Source organism: Tripterygium wilfordii, chromosome 21, assembly GCF_013401445.1.
Source record: "Tripterygium wilfordii isolate XIE 37 chromosome 21, ASM1340144v1, whole genome shotgun sequence".
Taxonomy (NCBI): Eukaryota; Viridiplantae; Streptophyta; class Magnoliopsida; order Celastrales; family Celastraceae; genus Tripterygium; species Tripterygium wilfordii.
Window position 1 is genome coordinate 17,684,071 of NC_052252.1, and position 16,097 is coordinate 17,700,167.

The 16,097-nt window shown below is 35.3% G+C and overlaps 1 protein-coding gene and 1 long non-coding RNA gene across 2 annotated transcripts; both read right to left on the minus strand.

The window, feature by feature from the left end:
- Nucleotides 1-1,222: 1,222 nt before the first annotated feature.
- On the minus strand, nucleotides 1,223-11,426 carry LOC119989360 (aminodeoxychorismate synthase, chloroplastic). Its single transcript, XM_038834829.1, has 14 exons — nucleotides 11,204-11,426; nucleotides 9,888-10,283; nucleotides 9,560-9,691; nucleotides 9,116-9,183; nucleotides 8,008-8,072; nucleotides 7,720-7,786; nucleotides 6,797-7,084; nucleotides 6,582-6,708; nucleotides 5,992-6,317; nucleotides 5,034-5,113; nucleotides 4,746-4,848; nucleotides 4,376-4,458; nucleotides 2,401-3,018; nucleotides 1,223-1,952 (listed from the first exon to the last, which is right to left on the minus strand). Exons 2-14 carry the CDS (start codon nucleotides 10,225-10,227, stop codon nucleotides 1,469-1,471), a joined length of 2,781 nt encoding a protein of 926 aa, XP_038690757.1. The 5' UTR covers nucleotides 10,228-10,283; nucleotides 11,204-11,426; the 3' UTR covers nucleotides 1,223-1,468.
- Nucleotides 11,427-12,737: 1,311 nt separating this feature from the next.
- Nucleotides 12,738-15,317, minus strand: LOC119988695. Its single transcript, XR_005465658.1, has 2 exons — nucleotides 14,625-15,317; nucleotides 12,738-13,340 (listed from the first exon to the last, which is right to left on the minus strand). It is a non-coding gene; the product is annotated as an uncharacterized LOC119988695 (long non-coding RNA).
- Nucleotides 15,318-16,097: the final 780 nt, after the last annotated feature.

A 16,097-nucleotide genomic window follows, 5' to 3' on the forward strand; every position in this document is an offset into this window, starting at 1 on the left:
TTTTATATATCTTTGTGTATATATATATATATATATATATGTCTGTTCATTTGTGTATATATTTATATATTGTTGATTAGATTAATTTTGTAATAAGAAGATATATTCCTTCTTGTGACCACCTCTTGGGTCCTAATTTAAAAATTAGGATTGTTTGGTCATCCATTCAACGTATTGTTCCTTTTGCTTTATTATGGTTATGTAATGTCATGTTGGTTGCCTATTATATATTTCTTGTTGTCTTAATTTTGTAAACCTAATAATTTGATAACCTCTCACTTTCATTTCTATGAATATATATTTAGTGTCATGGGCTACAAAGTGATTGGCTTGCTTTAGAATGGAATCTTTCTTTATGTCATTATTAAAACATATTATCTTTACATAAACAATGAAGTATTTGGGTTCTCTCATTTCCCATACATACACACCACCTTCATTCTCAAGGATTAGGATGTATGAAGAGTCCAAAATAATAACAATTAGAAAAACAATTTCTTGATAACGATGACTCTTGCCTTTTGTTGTTTTGGGTACTTTTAATAATATTTTTTTTTTTTTTTGTGGTTGTTAATCAACTTGTCTATTTTTAAATAATTGGTTTAGGTTTAGCTATCCATTCATGACTCCATCTACAACAAAAGAAGATTTGGGGAATGACAATCTTATGTAGTTTACCAATTAAAATAAATAACTTCAATTATATAAGACTATCAACAACTTTGAGATTGAAATATTGAATAGGTAACAATGCATTTTCATAGACAAAATAAAGAATATTAATTAATGTATCTTGGGGTTGGGATATCACGAAGTTGGTTCAACATCTACATTGAAAGCCACCACCAATCAAGAGCGAAGCCAAAACTTAACATGAGGGGGTTGCAATGGTAGATAAAAGAATTTTATGTCAAGATGGGTAAAGTTAAGCAGATAATTTTTTATTGAATATTTTTAGTTTTATAATATAGTTAATTTTGAAAAAAAAAATTTCTAAACCCTACACTAAATCCTAATAACGCAAAAAAAAGTTAAACAAAATATAAATTGGGAAGATCTTGGGAGCAACTACAGCCCATTTTTCTCCATATGCAGAGATATGGTGTTTTTCCTTGGAAGTTAAATATGTGAGATTTGCAAAAATCAAGGTAACGAGTTTGGTGAAGAGCTCTTCATTGCAATTGAATTGGCCACTTCTCCACTAAAAAAAAACATCTTCAACTCCACTAACAAGTAGCAATGACATGATTATGATGTTCTTAAATTACAATTACAAACTTAATATAGTATTACATTAAATGTAAATTAACAAATCTTGTGTTTTATTGCCTGGAAAAAAATGAATCACCAAATAAACTAATGCTACAACAAATTGCGGCAGTTGTCTGCAGCCTAGAATGCAATCCATACGGCAATATGTCTAACTTCTAAGCAGTAAAAGGTGAAAAGTTAGCATTCTGCTATCTCATTACTGCAGAAATTCAGTAACAGCCTTTGCTGGAGCTCGAGTTTTTAAGATCATTTCTTCATACTCTTCTTCAGGATTTGATAGAGCTACGATTGCTCCACCTGCTCCTATCGAAGCTTCACCCTCGTGTATAACTACTGTTCTTATAACAATGTTTAGATCAAATGTCTGGTTGTATGAGAAAAAGCCGATGGAGCCTGAATATATACCTCGAGAGCACGTTTCGAGGGAATCGAGAATTTCCACTGATCTCAACTTTGGGGCACCAGTCATTGAACCGCCAGGGAAAGCGGCTCTGACACAATCAACAGCACTCATACTTGGTTGCTTCTTCCCTCGAATTGTACTCACCATGGTATGAACAGTTGCATATGACTCCACATCCATAAGATGGGGCACATGCACAGTGCCAGGCTCACAGACACGACCAAGGTCATTCCTTAGTAGATCAACAATCATTAGATTCTCAGCCTGATCCTTTTCACTGCATGGCGGGAGCAAGAGTTAGCAAGAAGTATATAGACTTGTGCATTCTGTTACAAACTCAAGGTGCATAACGTTTGCTTGGGCATGGAAAATCTAAATGAGATGTCAATAACAACGAATTACAGAATCACCCAAACTAATAAGCATTGTCACCACTAAATGTCTGACACATTGATTGAACATTAAGTTTGTTCAACTCTGAGTGACTGACTCACATAGATGATTGAAAAAAAGATAATGCTAACAACATATAAAAAGGGAAAGCACATGACATATTTTTCCTTCCTAATTGCAAAGCAATGGAGATTCTTCGGTTTACTTTGAAAGAAATGAAAATTTTGCTGGAACTTATACTATCAGGTACTGCAATCGTACTTTTGGCGCTGCACAAAATTGAGAATATCAAACCTACCTATGCTGCAGATGCTCGAGAATATTAAACCTACCTTTGCTGCAGATGCAGTTTGAGTTGTTCGTCTTTCTCCTGTGTTAACCCACGAGCTATGGTACCCTTGATGGGCTTCGCTTCTAGTACACCATTTCTATCCAATCGCAAAAACCTTTCAGGAGAAGAGCAACAAATGCACAGGTTTTCCAAAGAGAAGTTCAGCCAGGCAGCATATGGTGCTGGATTTTTCTCTCTAAGGTGAAGGTAAAGTCCTAAGGAGTCTATCTCCCCGATTGTCTTTCTCATTTGAGCTGTAAGACACAGTTCATAACTTTTTCCATCATTAATGTATCTCAGACATTTCTTGACATCCTTTATGTATTGCTCCCTGCTCTTCTCTGCTTGGAAGCCTGCTTCAGATGGAGAAAAACTCGCGGCCTCTGATGTCTGCTTTCCTGATTTTCTTGTTGTGGAAGCTTTTATGCCAACAAGCTTCTTTTCTGTGTCATCCAACCAAGACGTCATGGTTGTGCTTTCATCGTGTATGGACAATATATACACATCATCACTGCAATGATCAATAACTACAAGATTATCGGCAAAGAAAAAGCAAGCATCTGGAGTCGTGGACTTGTGGCGGTTCGGTGCTGTTCCGCATTCAACTTTAAGGTTATATCTGCATCACAAAAGAAATTCACATAAGAAATAGCATCACGCTGAAAATATTTGTGGCAGAGAGACACAGAATGAAATGAAGATAAGGATTCAATCCACTTTATTGCCGGAATTTTTATATTGTGAAACTAAGACCAGATATAGTGGCCCGATTCTTTTATGCTAAATGATACAGGTAGTCCATAGTTCAAGGACAGTGAAAGCGTCAAAAAAAAAAGGAAACACAAACTTCTGGGCATAAGTGATCCTAGAGCACATAGAAAGCAGATATATTGTCGTTAATACACATTGATGATTTTTTATTTGAAATCTACCATAGTAAGACAATCCTTGCTACTGAACTAACTAGTTTACTGCCCCAAAGATCTTCATGAATGTCACATATGTCCAGTGGAAAAAAAGAAAGAAAGAAAAGGAGTGAAAATTTTCCATGCCATGCCTTAAGTCAAAGGGAAACAATATGTATAGATTATCAAACTTCATCTCAGCCACAATATTAGGTTATAATTCCAGAGACATCAAATTATAATTTCTGGTCGCGGCTTCCCCATTTCCCTACAAGGACTCCTAGTTTCATGTCAAAACATGACAAATTATGGGAAAGCATCCTCCTTATTTTATGTGGCAATTGAGATAAGTAAGGGAAACAGTGAACAACAGGATTCTGATTCTAAAATTAATCACATAAATAGAATGATGTATTTCTTGCGCAACCCTTAAAATACGCATAGTCCACACACGATTACCATTTAGACATTTCTCCTTATTGTATCCTATTTATGGTTAGGGATAAGTCGTTCTCATGCAAAACTACCAGATCAATGCCATGCTAATACCTCAGATCCATCAAGTAACACAGACAGTCTATAATCAGCAATTTTTGATCGGAGAAATGCTTGCTAACTGTCGTTATTTGAAAGATAAATTCTTTCACGCAAAGATTGCAGTAGAGGGACAAGAAAGGTTGACAAATAATTATTTTGATGAAGCAGAAGAGAACACAGAGGTTGTTATCCAAAAATAAAGGAAGGTAAACTCCCAGGCACAAGCCTTCCACGGTGGAGGAAGGTTCAGGGAAGGGCAAGTTGTTATCCATGAGTTCTAACTCCTATGGTCAAAAAAATAGCAATAATTAAAATTGAGAGAGGCTATTGAATGTCTTAATCTTGGTAGCTTTTGGCAGGTAACAATGATATGGGAGCGACTACAAAAGGAGGCAAACCAGAGACTGTAGGTAGCCCAAAGTTCATTTGCATCTTAAAGTGCGTAAAGATTTAACTTTTTTGATAATAATTTTTCAACCTTCTAGAAAGGGAATGACTAATGGAGTTCACATATGAATTAACTAAGCCACATACCCAAGGTAACCAATATATCCACCGTAAAAGTCAAATGGTAGTCCTTCATAATCTTTTTCTTCATAACGGAATGAGAGCAGCTCCTGGTAAACGAGTAAAACAACAAGATGTCGATTAAATTGGATTTTAGAAAACTGGAATTAAAAAGGAATCATAATCTCCGACTTGCAGAATGAGAAGAAACACTTAAATGTCAGAATAAGTAAAATATGCATCAGCAATACACTAATATTTCTACAGCGACAATAATTTTGCGCAATCTGGGTAGCAAATTCCTAGGGAAAAACAGAACCCATAAAGGCAGAAATATAAAATCATTCTTATGCAATCTAAAAAAGAAAAAACGATTCTTGGATAATTCATTGCATACCTTGTCCAAAAAATCAAGAAAACCTTCTTCTAAATATATTATACTCGAAGAGCCTTGAGCATCCTTGATTAACAGATGCCCGCCACATTTAGAAGTCATATCACTGGAAAAGGAATAAAAATACTAGTTTTATAGTTAGACTTGGTGGGAGTGTATAAATGCAGAATCTCAGAAAAAACATGAAAGCCAGCTAGATAGGCAACTGAAACTTTCAAACAACAGATGAAGGAAAGAGAATGCAACATAATACTTTTGGCAACAACCAAAAAGATTGAAGTTTGCTCAAACCTTTGATCCGACAATGTAAATGTCACTTGCTTCCAAAGTGATCCGCCTTTGCCGCCCATAAATGAAAAGCGTGCTCTCCCCTAAACATGTAAAAAGAATAATAAAAAGGGAGGCAAATAAATATTGAACCTCAAGAATACGAGAATATGATAAGCAACACTTTGTAAGGGAGCAAGCTTAAAGGGTTTGGGAAGAAACTTAAACTAATTTTGTAACCCCAAAATACTCGCCTAATGTTTCAACGTCAAAAAGTTTGATAAGAAAGACTGAATGGAACTATTACTGATGACAGCAAATTCCAATACTTGATTACTTGTTGAATTCTCAGCACTTCGTGTTTCAAAAGCATATCAACATATATTCCAGTAAGTACAATGAATGAGCAAGAAACAAGATCATGAAAAACATGGCAGGCATATGCACAGAGGGAATACATTGCATAAGTTTTAACCTCATTAAAAAGCATGTATAGAAGAACATAAAGTTCTGACGCATATTCTACATGTGCATGGTGCAACTCCAAATTGACTCCCATACTAAAATTTTGCACCAACTACAACTAGTCTTTGTTATGAATCAGAATGTCTTCGTGATTTCCACAACCAAATATTTGTGATAATCTGGAATTATAAGTTCCTAATGGAGAATACATTTTCTCAAATTCAATAAATAAAACAAAAACTTCCATATTTCGTACTTTACCATTTAATAAGTCCCTTTTTACGCCCAAAATAATCCAAAAAATATAAACCATCCACCACAAGAATAATTATTGATTTGATCACAGTTTTCCAAGTTAAAGCATTAAAAATCTTGTAACAAAAGGGTGGTGATTAAATGAATAAGACATGGCACATGACCATCACCAGACATTCAATAGCAACACCTAACAGGAAAACAGAAAACTTTTAAACTGCATGCCTTGATTGGTAAAATATAGACTTGAACTATTGGAAACCTTTTCGATTGATGAACTGTCCAGCCAAAAGCTATTTTCAGCCTTGTCATCTCCATAGAGTTCAGAAAATATATTTCTCGCTCCACCCACTTTACTAGCCAATTGATCAAATTTCCTCCACTTCAACTTTAGAAATTTAACACTCGTGCTAGAACAGGGTATTGTAGGCATATTGAACAACGCAAAACTACTCTTCTCATTTTTGTTACAGACTAATTGCCCACTGCGAGTATCTCTACAAAGCGTACCATCAGCACTCCTCATTAATTTCCCAGATATTTGATCTTCCATGGATAATCGTTTCACATGGGGCACCTGCATATGTGCTAAAAGAAGTTTACTGCTCAGAGGAAATCACAAGTGATGTACAAAAACAAAGCAAAAGTCAAATCAAGTTATATAGAATGCCCAGGAACAATGTATCATGAAGTTTTGGTAGAGGGTGTGCACCTAACCAAAAAATGCTAAATTATCCAGAAATAAGCATAATTTTGGAGCACACGGCCTTCTAGAAGACCCAAAAATAAGACAATAAAGCATGGAATCCGTTAATGTATCAAATGAAATTTCTTAGAAGAACTCCAATTTACCTGCATGATAAGCATCTCTCTTGCTAAAGAGTGATGATCTCCATCTCGACCAATAATCTGCAGTCACCTCCTTAAAATTTTTAAGTATCTGTCTCCCATAGGAGGTTGCAACACTCTCTGGATGAAACTAAAGACCAAAAGAAAGGTAAAGAGATGCACAGAAACCAAAGAAAATTTTTATACATACACTATGGGCAAATGACGATGCAACATACCTGCACCCCATAATGAGGCCTTGTAGAATGTTTGACGCCCATGAGAACTCTTTTACTTTGCATTCCTTCAGAATGGCAGGAAGGCCAGCAATTTTCCTTTTCTAATTTTGTTAAGGTAGAGTCCAAGTGAGATTTTTCCCCAAATTGACTTTCATAATCATCAGGGATAATATCGGATTTCTGGGTTGCTAGAAAAGAAAGTGCATCAGAGGAAGAGGTCCATGCTATAGGTGTGATATCCCTTGGGAGAGAATCAGCATCTATAACAAGTGAATGATACCGGACTACCTGGAATCAATCATGACCAGAAATAATTTAGGAGTGAGATCATTAATGATCTTTGGTTTAGCATGCAGGTACTATTGAAACAAGTAAAGAGTACTGAACCTCTGCCTGTAGATCAGAAAAGGATAGTATCCTTCAATTAAAATAACAGCAGCATGAAGATGTATATACTCATGCATCTCATGACATGCTAAAGAAAGTTTTCCTCTATCACTAGTCTACATGCAAATTCAATTGCAATGAATTTCGGAGATTATATGAATTAAACAAATCACATGTTGGATATGGCTATTCCCTATCACGTAGTATTCTGACATCAAACTTTGTGGATTCAGGCATTTGAATTACAAAAAAATCTTTTCCAGCATTTCCCAGATCTTCAATACCAAGTTGTGAATAACTTTTTTTTTTGAGAACTTTTCCATTCAAAAAAAATAAATTGTGACTAGCTTAGAGATTTGTTTATCTGGATGCAAGATCCTACAGCATTAAAAGAAAATATAGAGATGAATACATTTTGAAGTTACAAACAGCTAAAAATCACTGATACTACTTAAGCGGAAAAAATAGTCATCGCAAAAGGCATGCCATAGAAGATTAAATCTTAAGCTTATAGTTTCAAATTTTCCATTGACAACCTTGAATCCTGAATTTCTGCCTGAAGGAATGCCATGAAATAGTCTGGAACCATTATGCTCAATTTCACTGCATGGGACAAGTCAACAAATTAATCGATATGTACAAAGTGCAAACCAGACCATCACTGAGGCAGTTATTCATAATTATTCCAAACATTAAGTAGCTTTATTAACAATAACTTTACCGAACATTAGGAATATCAATCAAAATAACATAAATCAACTGCTAATTTTTTTGTTTATGAAGAAAGTAAAAAACAGGCAACTTGTAACGAAATTTCTTCATACCTTAAGCGTCCATGTACAGGCTGAGGCGCATGGATAATTTGAGCACCATGTACATAACCTAAAGCCTGTGAAGTTATCAATTCATAAGGTCCAGGTATTATGAGCAACAAAGCCCAATAATTGAAAAGTAAAAAAGCACGTAGAATGAGAAGTAAATGAACAAACAAATATATAACAACTTTTTTAATGCAAATGAAATTTATTAAAGGGCACAGAGAGAAAACATAAAAGAAGATACAATGTGTGTTGTACAAGGAAATAGTGAATAAGGGACAGCCTCCCAAGTATTTATTTCTATACACATTTCGATGTTTACTTGAAGACAAAGCAAATAAAGGACATCCTAATTAATCCATGTCATAGATAGATCTTTTCGTCTTCCCCTATGTATTCGGTTGAACGCATAAAGCTAATACTTAAAGATCTTAAGTGAATTAAGGTTAATGATAAAAAAAAAGGAAATAAAAGACCTTGGTGGCATATTAATGGACAAATCTCACTGCAAATTCATAAACCCTCACAGAAAGAAGGGAAGACAGGAAGAGGAACAACCATGATGATGGCTTTCTATCAACCACGCCAATAAAGCCAACTATGTTCCACTATGTATCAAAGAGATGCACGCACTATTCGCCAAATTCAGAGGAATTTACAATGGGTTGAGAAATAACTTTAAGGTAAATGCAACAAGGAGCTCTAGGCCTAGCGGTAGCCTCCTCCTAAGGACTTGAGCCAGGACAAGGTTGGAGTTTCCTATAGGCTAATAATAATTATAACAAATATATACATGACTTGTCAAAAAAATTCAAGTAAATGCAAATAACAAAAGAACTTCGGAATACTGTAAGATGGAAGGAATGTTTATGCACAACACATTGATATGGGTTTGACCAACGTGGCACTATCTCATCTATGAACTTAAGAGCAATGTGTGAGCATAAAAAAGGCTATATTTATGGAAGGACACATAAGACTGCTCTCAAAAAAGTATTTTACGGCAGACAAAATCAATTCAATTGCTAGTATATTGAAGTGTGCAGTAGTATTGATGAATCAAATAAGTAAAAAAAGAATAAGATATCAGCACAGTCAAAATAAGCAAAAGCACCTGGTGACCAAGGCAAACGCCCAAAATAGGGATATCAGAGCACTCATGCAGCAAACGAAGACATATGCCTGCAGATTAGAAATGGTTTCTTAGAAGTAATAGTGCAATAAGAAGATATTACACAACTAAAGAGCACTGAACAGTGGAAACGTTCTGCAACACAAATTTGTTGGATCAAGACCATTAGAAAACGATAATTGCTATCGAAAAATAGTTTGTTCTTTTGTCATTTGGACCAAACTTAAATTTTCATTTGAACTTGTGATTAGAATCATTAGATCCTAGTCTTATACCATACACTGAGAAATTGATATGGGCATCATCAACCAGAACATGCTATGAATTTATGCTTCTCAAACTAATATACGAAGAAACAAATTTTGTTTAAAAGAAACTTGTGGTTCTCTGGCTTTTTCTTCAAAAAAAAAAAACTCTCTTCCTTACCTATGTCAGTTGGGCACGTTGGAGAACCAGGTCCAGGTGATATAACTATATTATCAAATGCATCTTCATCATATAAGTAATGGCAGATATCCTTCCACGTCCACTCATCATTCCTTACCACTACAGGAGGCACTGCCACAACAATAAACCAGAATATAGGGAATAAAGAAAGGGTAAAGAAAATAATGGAAAAAAATAACATTCATCAAACCACATCTAACTTAATGTCAGAAACCTTAATCAAACCATAATGGAAGGATCATTGACTTTTCAAAGAAATTCTGCCATTTGTATGTGCATGTATGTCAGTCTAGAGAGGGAAACTTACGCCCATTAATGACAGCCAACTCTTGGTAGATATTGTAGGTGTAGCTATCATAGTTATCAATCAATAGAGTCCTCACCAGATCCACCTTCAGGTTAGGTTCCTTGAGCTTTTTCTTTCGTATAATGGTCCCTTCAAAGTGTCCCGGCATTAGATGGCTAGACATTATCACTCTTCTAGCATTGTGATAAAATGCTTGAACATATTCCTTTTTAGTTGAAGAGCCAGTCCTCACAACAGATTTAGGCATTAGTAGTTTAACATTTGCACACCGTAAGCCATTAACACAAGTATAAGAAAGATCCGGACAAGACGAGCATAAGGTGTTACTCGTTGTTGCCATCTCAAGAAAGAACCTTGAAAAGACAGCCGACAATACTTTCCCTTGACAAATACCTTCTGCAAATAAAAATGTAATGCAACTATAAATAACACAAATACCTTGAAAATTTGCTTTTTCACAAACATGATAAAAAAGCTATAACAGTGTTCAATAATATCTTGAAAGTTAACCTCCGGATAAAATCTCCTCGGTGGGATAACTTTACCCGCACATCTTTGTGAATTTTTTATATATTTCCTCCACCTGGAGTGTATTTGGTATAAATTTGAAATGAATTCAGACTTCCTAAGCATATTCAACAGAGATAAATAGAACAAACCATATAAACTAGATTATAAGAGAAAGAAGCTTAAATCAATGGTTGTTGAGTAATTGTATAAAAGACTTGTCCTATTAGTCTTCAAGGAATAATAGGACCTTTCAAGAAATCTGGATAAAAAGTTGCACTACGTGCATGCTTAACTAATCATTAAATCGACTGACACATCCTTCTACATATATAAACGTATATATTCCATCACTTAGTTTACTTGAATTCAAAAATATACAACACATTGCCACGGGAATTCTTATTCCGACATGCGAATCAAGCACATCCCAACTGTTGGAGTGTTTATCTAATCAGATTCAGATGTTTATGGCAGAGTATCAAAAGAAATTTATCACAACTTCTTTATTTCAATACACCAATGGAATAGCAATTGAACAACCACAGAACAATACCGTAGAATCAGTTATAACTCCAAGCAGATCACAAACAAGCTTCAACAGTACATGAAAAGACTCGTTTATTTCGAGAATCCAAAACTAAAACCCTGCATATGTTACCGATAAACAGATCTCGCGAGAAGGAAAAAAAAAAAAAAAAAAAAAAAAAAAAAAAGAGTACCAGGAGGACACTACATATAGCGCAGATCAAGATATATTGGCAGAGACTGATATACTTGAATCCAGAATCGTCTTCATTCATACATACCTTAAAGCATTGAACTAGGACCCCCGCGATTGTTATGGCGAGCTGCAGCGTTCCTCGAGAAAACGAAGATACAGGAACGTGAGGTTCGGATTGGTGTGGCGGTTGAAAGGAGCCTAACGCGGCCAGACAAAGAAAACAGGTGACTAAGCAATCTAAATGGAAGGTGGGACCTACACCTCATGATACCATAATGGACAGTCCAGATTCTTTGTACCGACGAAGGTACTCCTGTCAATCGTAGAGAATCCTTTGGTTCCGAGAGTTTCTATACTGTCAATTTCTTCTTCTTTTTTTAGTAGAGATATGTTTGAGAATTTGCCTTATTAATATTCTTTATATTTTTATTTTGTTTTTTGGTTTTTGGTTTTATCTTTTGTACAAATAAGAGTGTTGGAGACTTTGTCCTCACTGGATTTAAGGGCTCCATAATTCTTTAAAATCCAAAATTCACATTTAATAAGAAGAAAAAAGTCAACAAGTTTTAAAAATAAAAAAACAAAAAATTTATATGATGTGACAACCATTAGATTAAAATTGTAGAATAATAAATTGCCGAGCCCCTAATTCGTTCCCTCTATTCTCGTACACGTATAGTCTTCTATTCAATCTGTTTAGTGAGCTATGGTCATTGGCTCATTGCTTCATTAGGCCCATATTTTGGTTGTGGACTGGGCTTTACCGATGTTGTTTTGCTGGCGAGATCTCTCCACATGAGGCCTGCCCATTGGGCTTCTGGATTATGGGCATGCCAACCAGTTCCACAAACAGTTGGGCCCGGTTTTTTAACTGGGGCCCGTGCTATTGGACCATGCTTTGGATCGCGCGTGCTTTTTGGTTGCTTCGTGGGTTTTAAGTTTTAACGCACTGTTTTCACTAGGGTGTACATGGTTCGGGTTGGATCGAATTTGGAGAGACCTTAGTCATGTGGTAATGGGGCGAAAGGGAGACTTTGTTGCTGGTAATGCCTTGAACTATCTCAAGGGCATTCCCTTCCAGAATAAAGCTATGGATACCAGCTTCATGCGTAAACCTGATGCCAAAGCTGAAAGCTACTTCTTCCACTAAAGAAGGGTCTCCCGCAGAGAAGACCCGCATCATGCTAGCCACTCGAACCTGACCATTATGGTCTCTGATGATCGCACCAACTCCACCATACTCCTCCATTAAACTCCAATACAATGCTCATTTAAGTTTCAGGATTAGGATTTAAAGTGTAGTGTTTAAAATTTGTTTCCTTTGAAAATCTACTATACCCTAACGTTATAAGCACAAACAACACCCAAAAACACATTTTAAACCATTATTTAATGGTAGGATTTTAGCTTGTGACCCCCATCTCGGTTATGAGTTCGAAATTATTTACTTTTACGTGTCAAATTTGCTCCAAATGAAACAAAATAATTAAAGCAGAAGTAGTTGTTTGGAGCTTTGTGCATGCATGTATGTACTAACTACTGTAGTGTATAGTGTAGTTGGTAAAAACTTGTGGCAGCATGCATGCTATATTGTCACATGAAACTTCAAAAGCTTGATGAATTCCAAAAACACTGAAATGATGAGTTACCATTTTTATGTTATGAGTAGAGCTTTACGAGCCGATCTGTCTGCCTCAAACCATAACAAAACAATCTCCCAAAATACAACCCAAATCAGTGAATGAAACAAACACAACACATAGACTGAAATATCATTTCATCTCCACAACACAACAATCATCGATCACCATTATTCAGTATTCACATCCACACAGGCTCAAAAACGTACTGTACTTTTGATTCTCTTCGCCCCTTCCCATCTCAAACAAGAACTAAACAGTCATTCCTAGCCCTCTGATCAATCCAGAGATATTCAATGTGTCCCCCACCCCTCCCAGGCCAATGTGTGTGCATGTGGGAGTGTGGCCTTTTTGACCTGGTTTGACCGTGTGATGTTATTATTCTTGAACAGCCAATCAGAAGGAGAGAGAGAGTGTGACGGGTGGTCCAGATTCCCTAGTATAATGATGATGATGGTGATCCTGGTAGATAGAGATAGGGTTTGCTGGAAAGAAAAAACTTTGCATTCGCCAGAATTCATGCCTTTTCTTTTTGAATCCCTGGTCAGACGCGTGTGCATCTGTGACTGTGAGTGTGTGCGCCTGCATACAAAAGCAAGAAAAAGATTGAAAGAAGAAAGGAAAATATCTGATTCTCAGCATGATAGTAACATCTAGCCCTGCTAGCTAGATATGTAGACTGATAGAGGAGCTTTTATACAGATAAACCTAAGAAGGGTTAGCTACTTCTATCTGTGTATGTATTATTCATATATACTTCATGCATTGTATATAATAATAAAGCTCTAGTTATCAAGCTGAATAAAGATTATAAATCCCCATCATTGTTCATTAAACTTTATTGCTTTTTTGGGTTTATTTTTCCTAGGATCAGCAGTAGTTTTGTCTTAATTTTACATTCACTCTCTACATTAGTAAGCCAATTAAGGAAAAAAACAATGATGAAATTTAGTACTAGTGGCAATTAAGGGCAGTGATTATATATTCTCTCTCCTTTTCTTTTCTTAATTCCTTTAACTAATTTAATCCTACTTTCGCTAGACAAATGTCCTTAGGAGCTATTGCTCAAAACAAAGATATATAAAATCATATTTACTATACTTTTGTGTTTGGTTTTTATTATATGTTTTTCTTCTGAGATATCAAGCCAAGGACAAGATCAAATTGCTTTGGAAGAATAATGTAGGTCATGACTAGTACTTCACTTCTACTTCAGTAATTAAAAAAAAAGAAAGATGAATCAATAGGTTTTTCTTGGTTTGCCTAAATAATCTTCTTAATTAGATGTATTGCATAAATGCTTAAAAAATGATCTATCAAAATGCATAACTATTTGGGAAGTAGAGATGTTTTTATGCATATATATCGTAAATCAATTAGGATTTCGTAAGATATAGTTTGTTTCGTTTGGTCATTAGTCATGAATCCAAAGATATATGGCACATTTATCAAAAGAAGAAAGAAAAGAAAAGCAAAATGTATTGATCAAAGAAACATGAACACCTCTATATATATATATATATACATGTATATAAACCGACATCCTAATTTAAGAAAACGCAAATGGGTTTATTTATCATGATCAAAGAACTCAGGTTTTTAACATTTTTATAATTATACATCAAATATATATATGTACATAGTTTTGATTACACAATCTATGATTCTCCAAAATAATTTTACGAACTCCTCCTTAAAACCTTACACATACACATAAAACTGGTTCTTTTAAAAAAAATAACTACGGAATGTGTGTGTGTGCATAGATTTTGGACAAACATCATATCATGGTCAGAACCCTAAAACAGATGCCAATGGAGGTTGCAGCAGGAGGAGAATTTTTTATATAACTAAGTGCTTAATTACCTTGGTTTTCACTTGGATGATTTCATCCCATCAGAGAACAAGAATTCCTTGGAAATTACAATGCTGCCCATAGAAAACTAGGTTCCAGTCTTTGAACAATACCCCTGCAATTAAACACTTGAACAATACATATATAATTATCTATAATCCATAGATGTGTATATATATATAACACAAATGGAATTGATTAATATGCATGGCTCCTCATACGCCATCCACGGAGGCCATCGATTCTCCGGTGGGCTCTGCAAATGGCATACAGGGAGCCAGGCATATACATACATATATGCATATATCATAGCATGTATTTCAGCAATCAAGTACAATAATATGCAATTGCATGTGTATACTTGCGCATGATTAGATTGGATAACAAGAAGAGTAGTGAATGGCCAATTAATGAAGCTAGAGAGAGAGGAGAGAGGAAGCTCAGGACTGGATATATATATAGGGGAAGGCGGAGAGAGATGTGAAGTGAGTCATAATCAAATCAAGCTATAATTCAAAGCTCTCCCCACAAACAAAAACAAAAAAAAAAACCCCCCTTTGGAATTGGCACAATACAAGCACAACCAGTGGCCAAGCTAAGCTTGGTAGTTGTTAATGTCTCGTGTTTGATTATTTTGAGAGAGAAAGGAGGAGTTTGTGGGGTTGAAGTTCCACCCCCTCCCCTCTCCTCTCCTCCTCCCCCAATCTTGCTCACTAAATATAGACACCATTAGAGAGAGAGAGTAACCAGGCAATTTCCTAAGCTAACCCTAGCTATACAGGGTTGGGTTTGAAATCTCCTTTTCTGGGTCTTAAAAGCAAACTTTGCTTTTCACCTTCTCAGACCTCACTTTGTCTCCAAGTGCTTGGATATACATGGATTCCTTTTTCTCTTATTCTTTTTTGTTTTTCTTTATTAAAAAAGAGAAAAAGAAAAGCAAACCCCATTACCATAATTATTAATTATATCCCATCTTTTTCTTTTTCCCCCTCCATCACTTCCTCTTTTTCTTTCTTTCTTTCTTTTCCTTTTTCTATCATCATATTATACAAACATAAATCACTATTTCCCTTTAATCAAATCAAATCAAACAAACAAACTCATATTTCTCTTTTGATCTTTTTTGGGTTAATTCATGAAAACACCTAGCTAGCTAGCTAAGCTAAGCTATCTAATTATTCTCTACTTGTGTCCACTCATGAAATACCTTCTTATACTTGTCATTTACTACTACTAATTACTTAATTACTGTATATATATATATATATATCTCACTCTATCTTTCATGGTTTGCTCTCTTGTGTGTTGGTTATCTCTTTCCTGACAGTAATTAATTCCTTTGTTTACAGCAGTACAAGAGCAGTGAAGAGGCTCGATTTGCACATGACCAGCTAACAAAAACAATTCTAGTATTGTGATTCTAATTACATTATTTGATATATATATATATATAGCTTGTTATATACGAATGAATAGTCAATGTC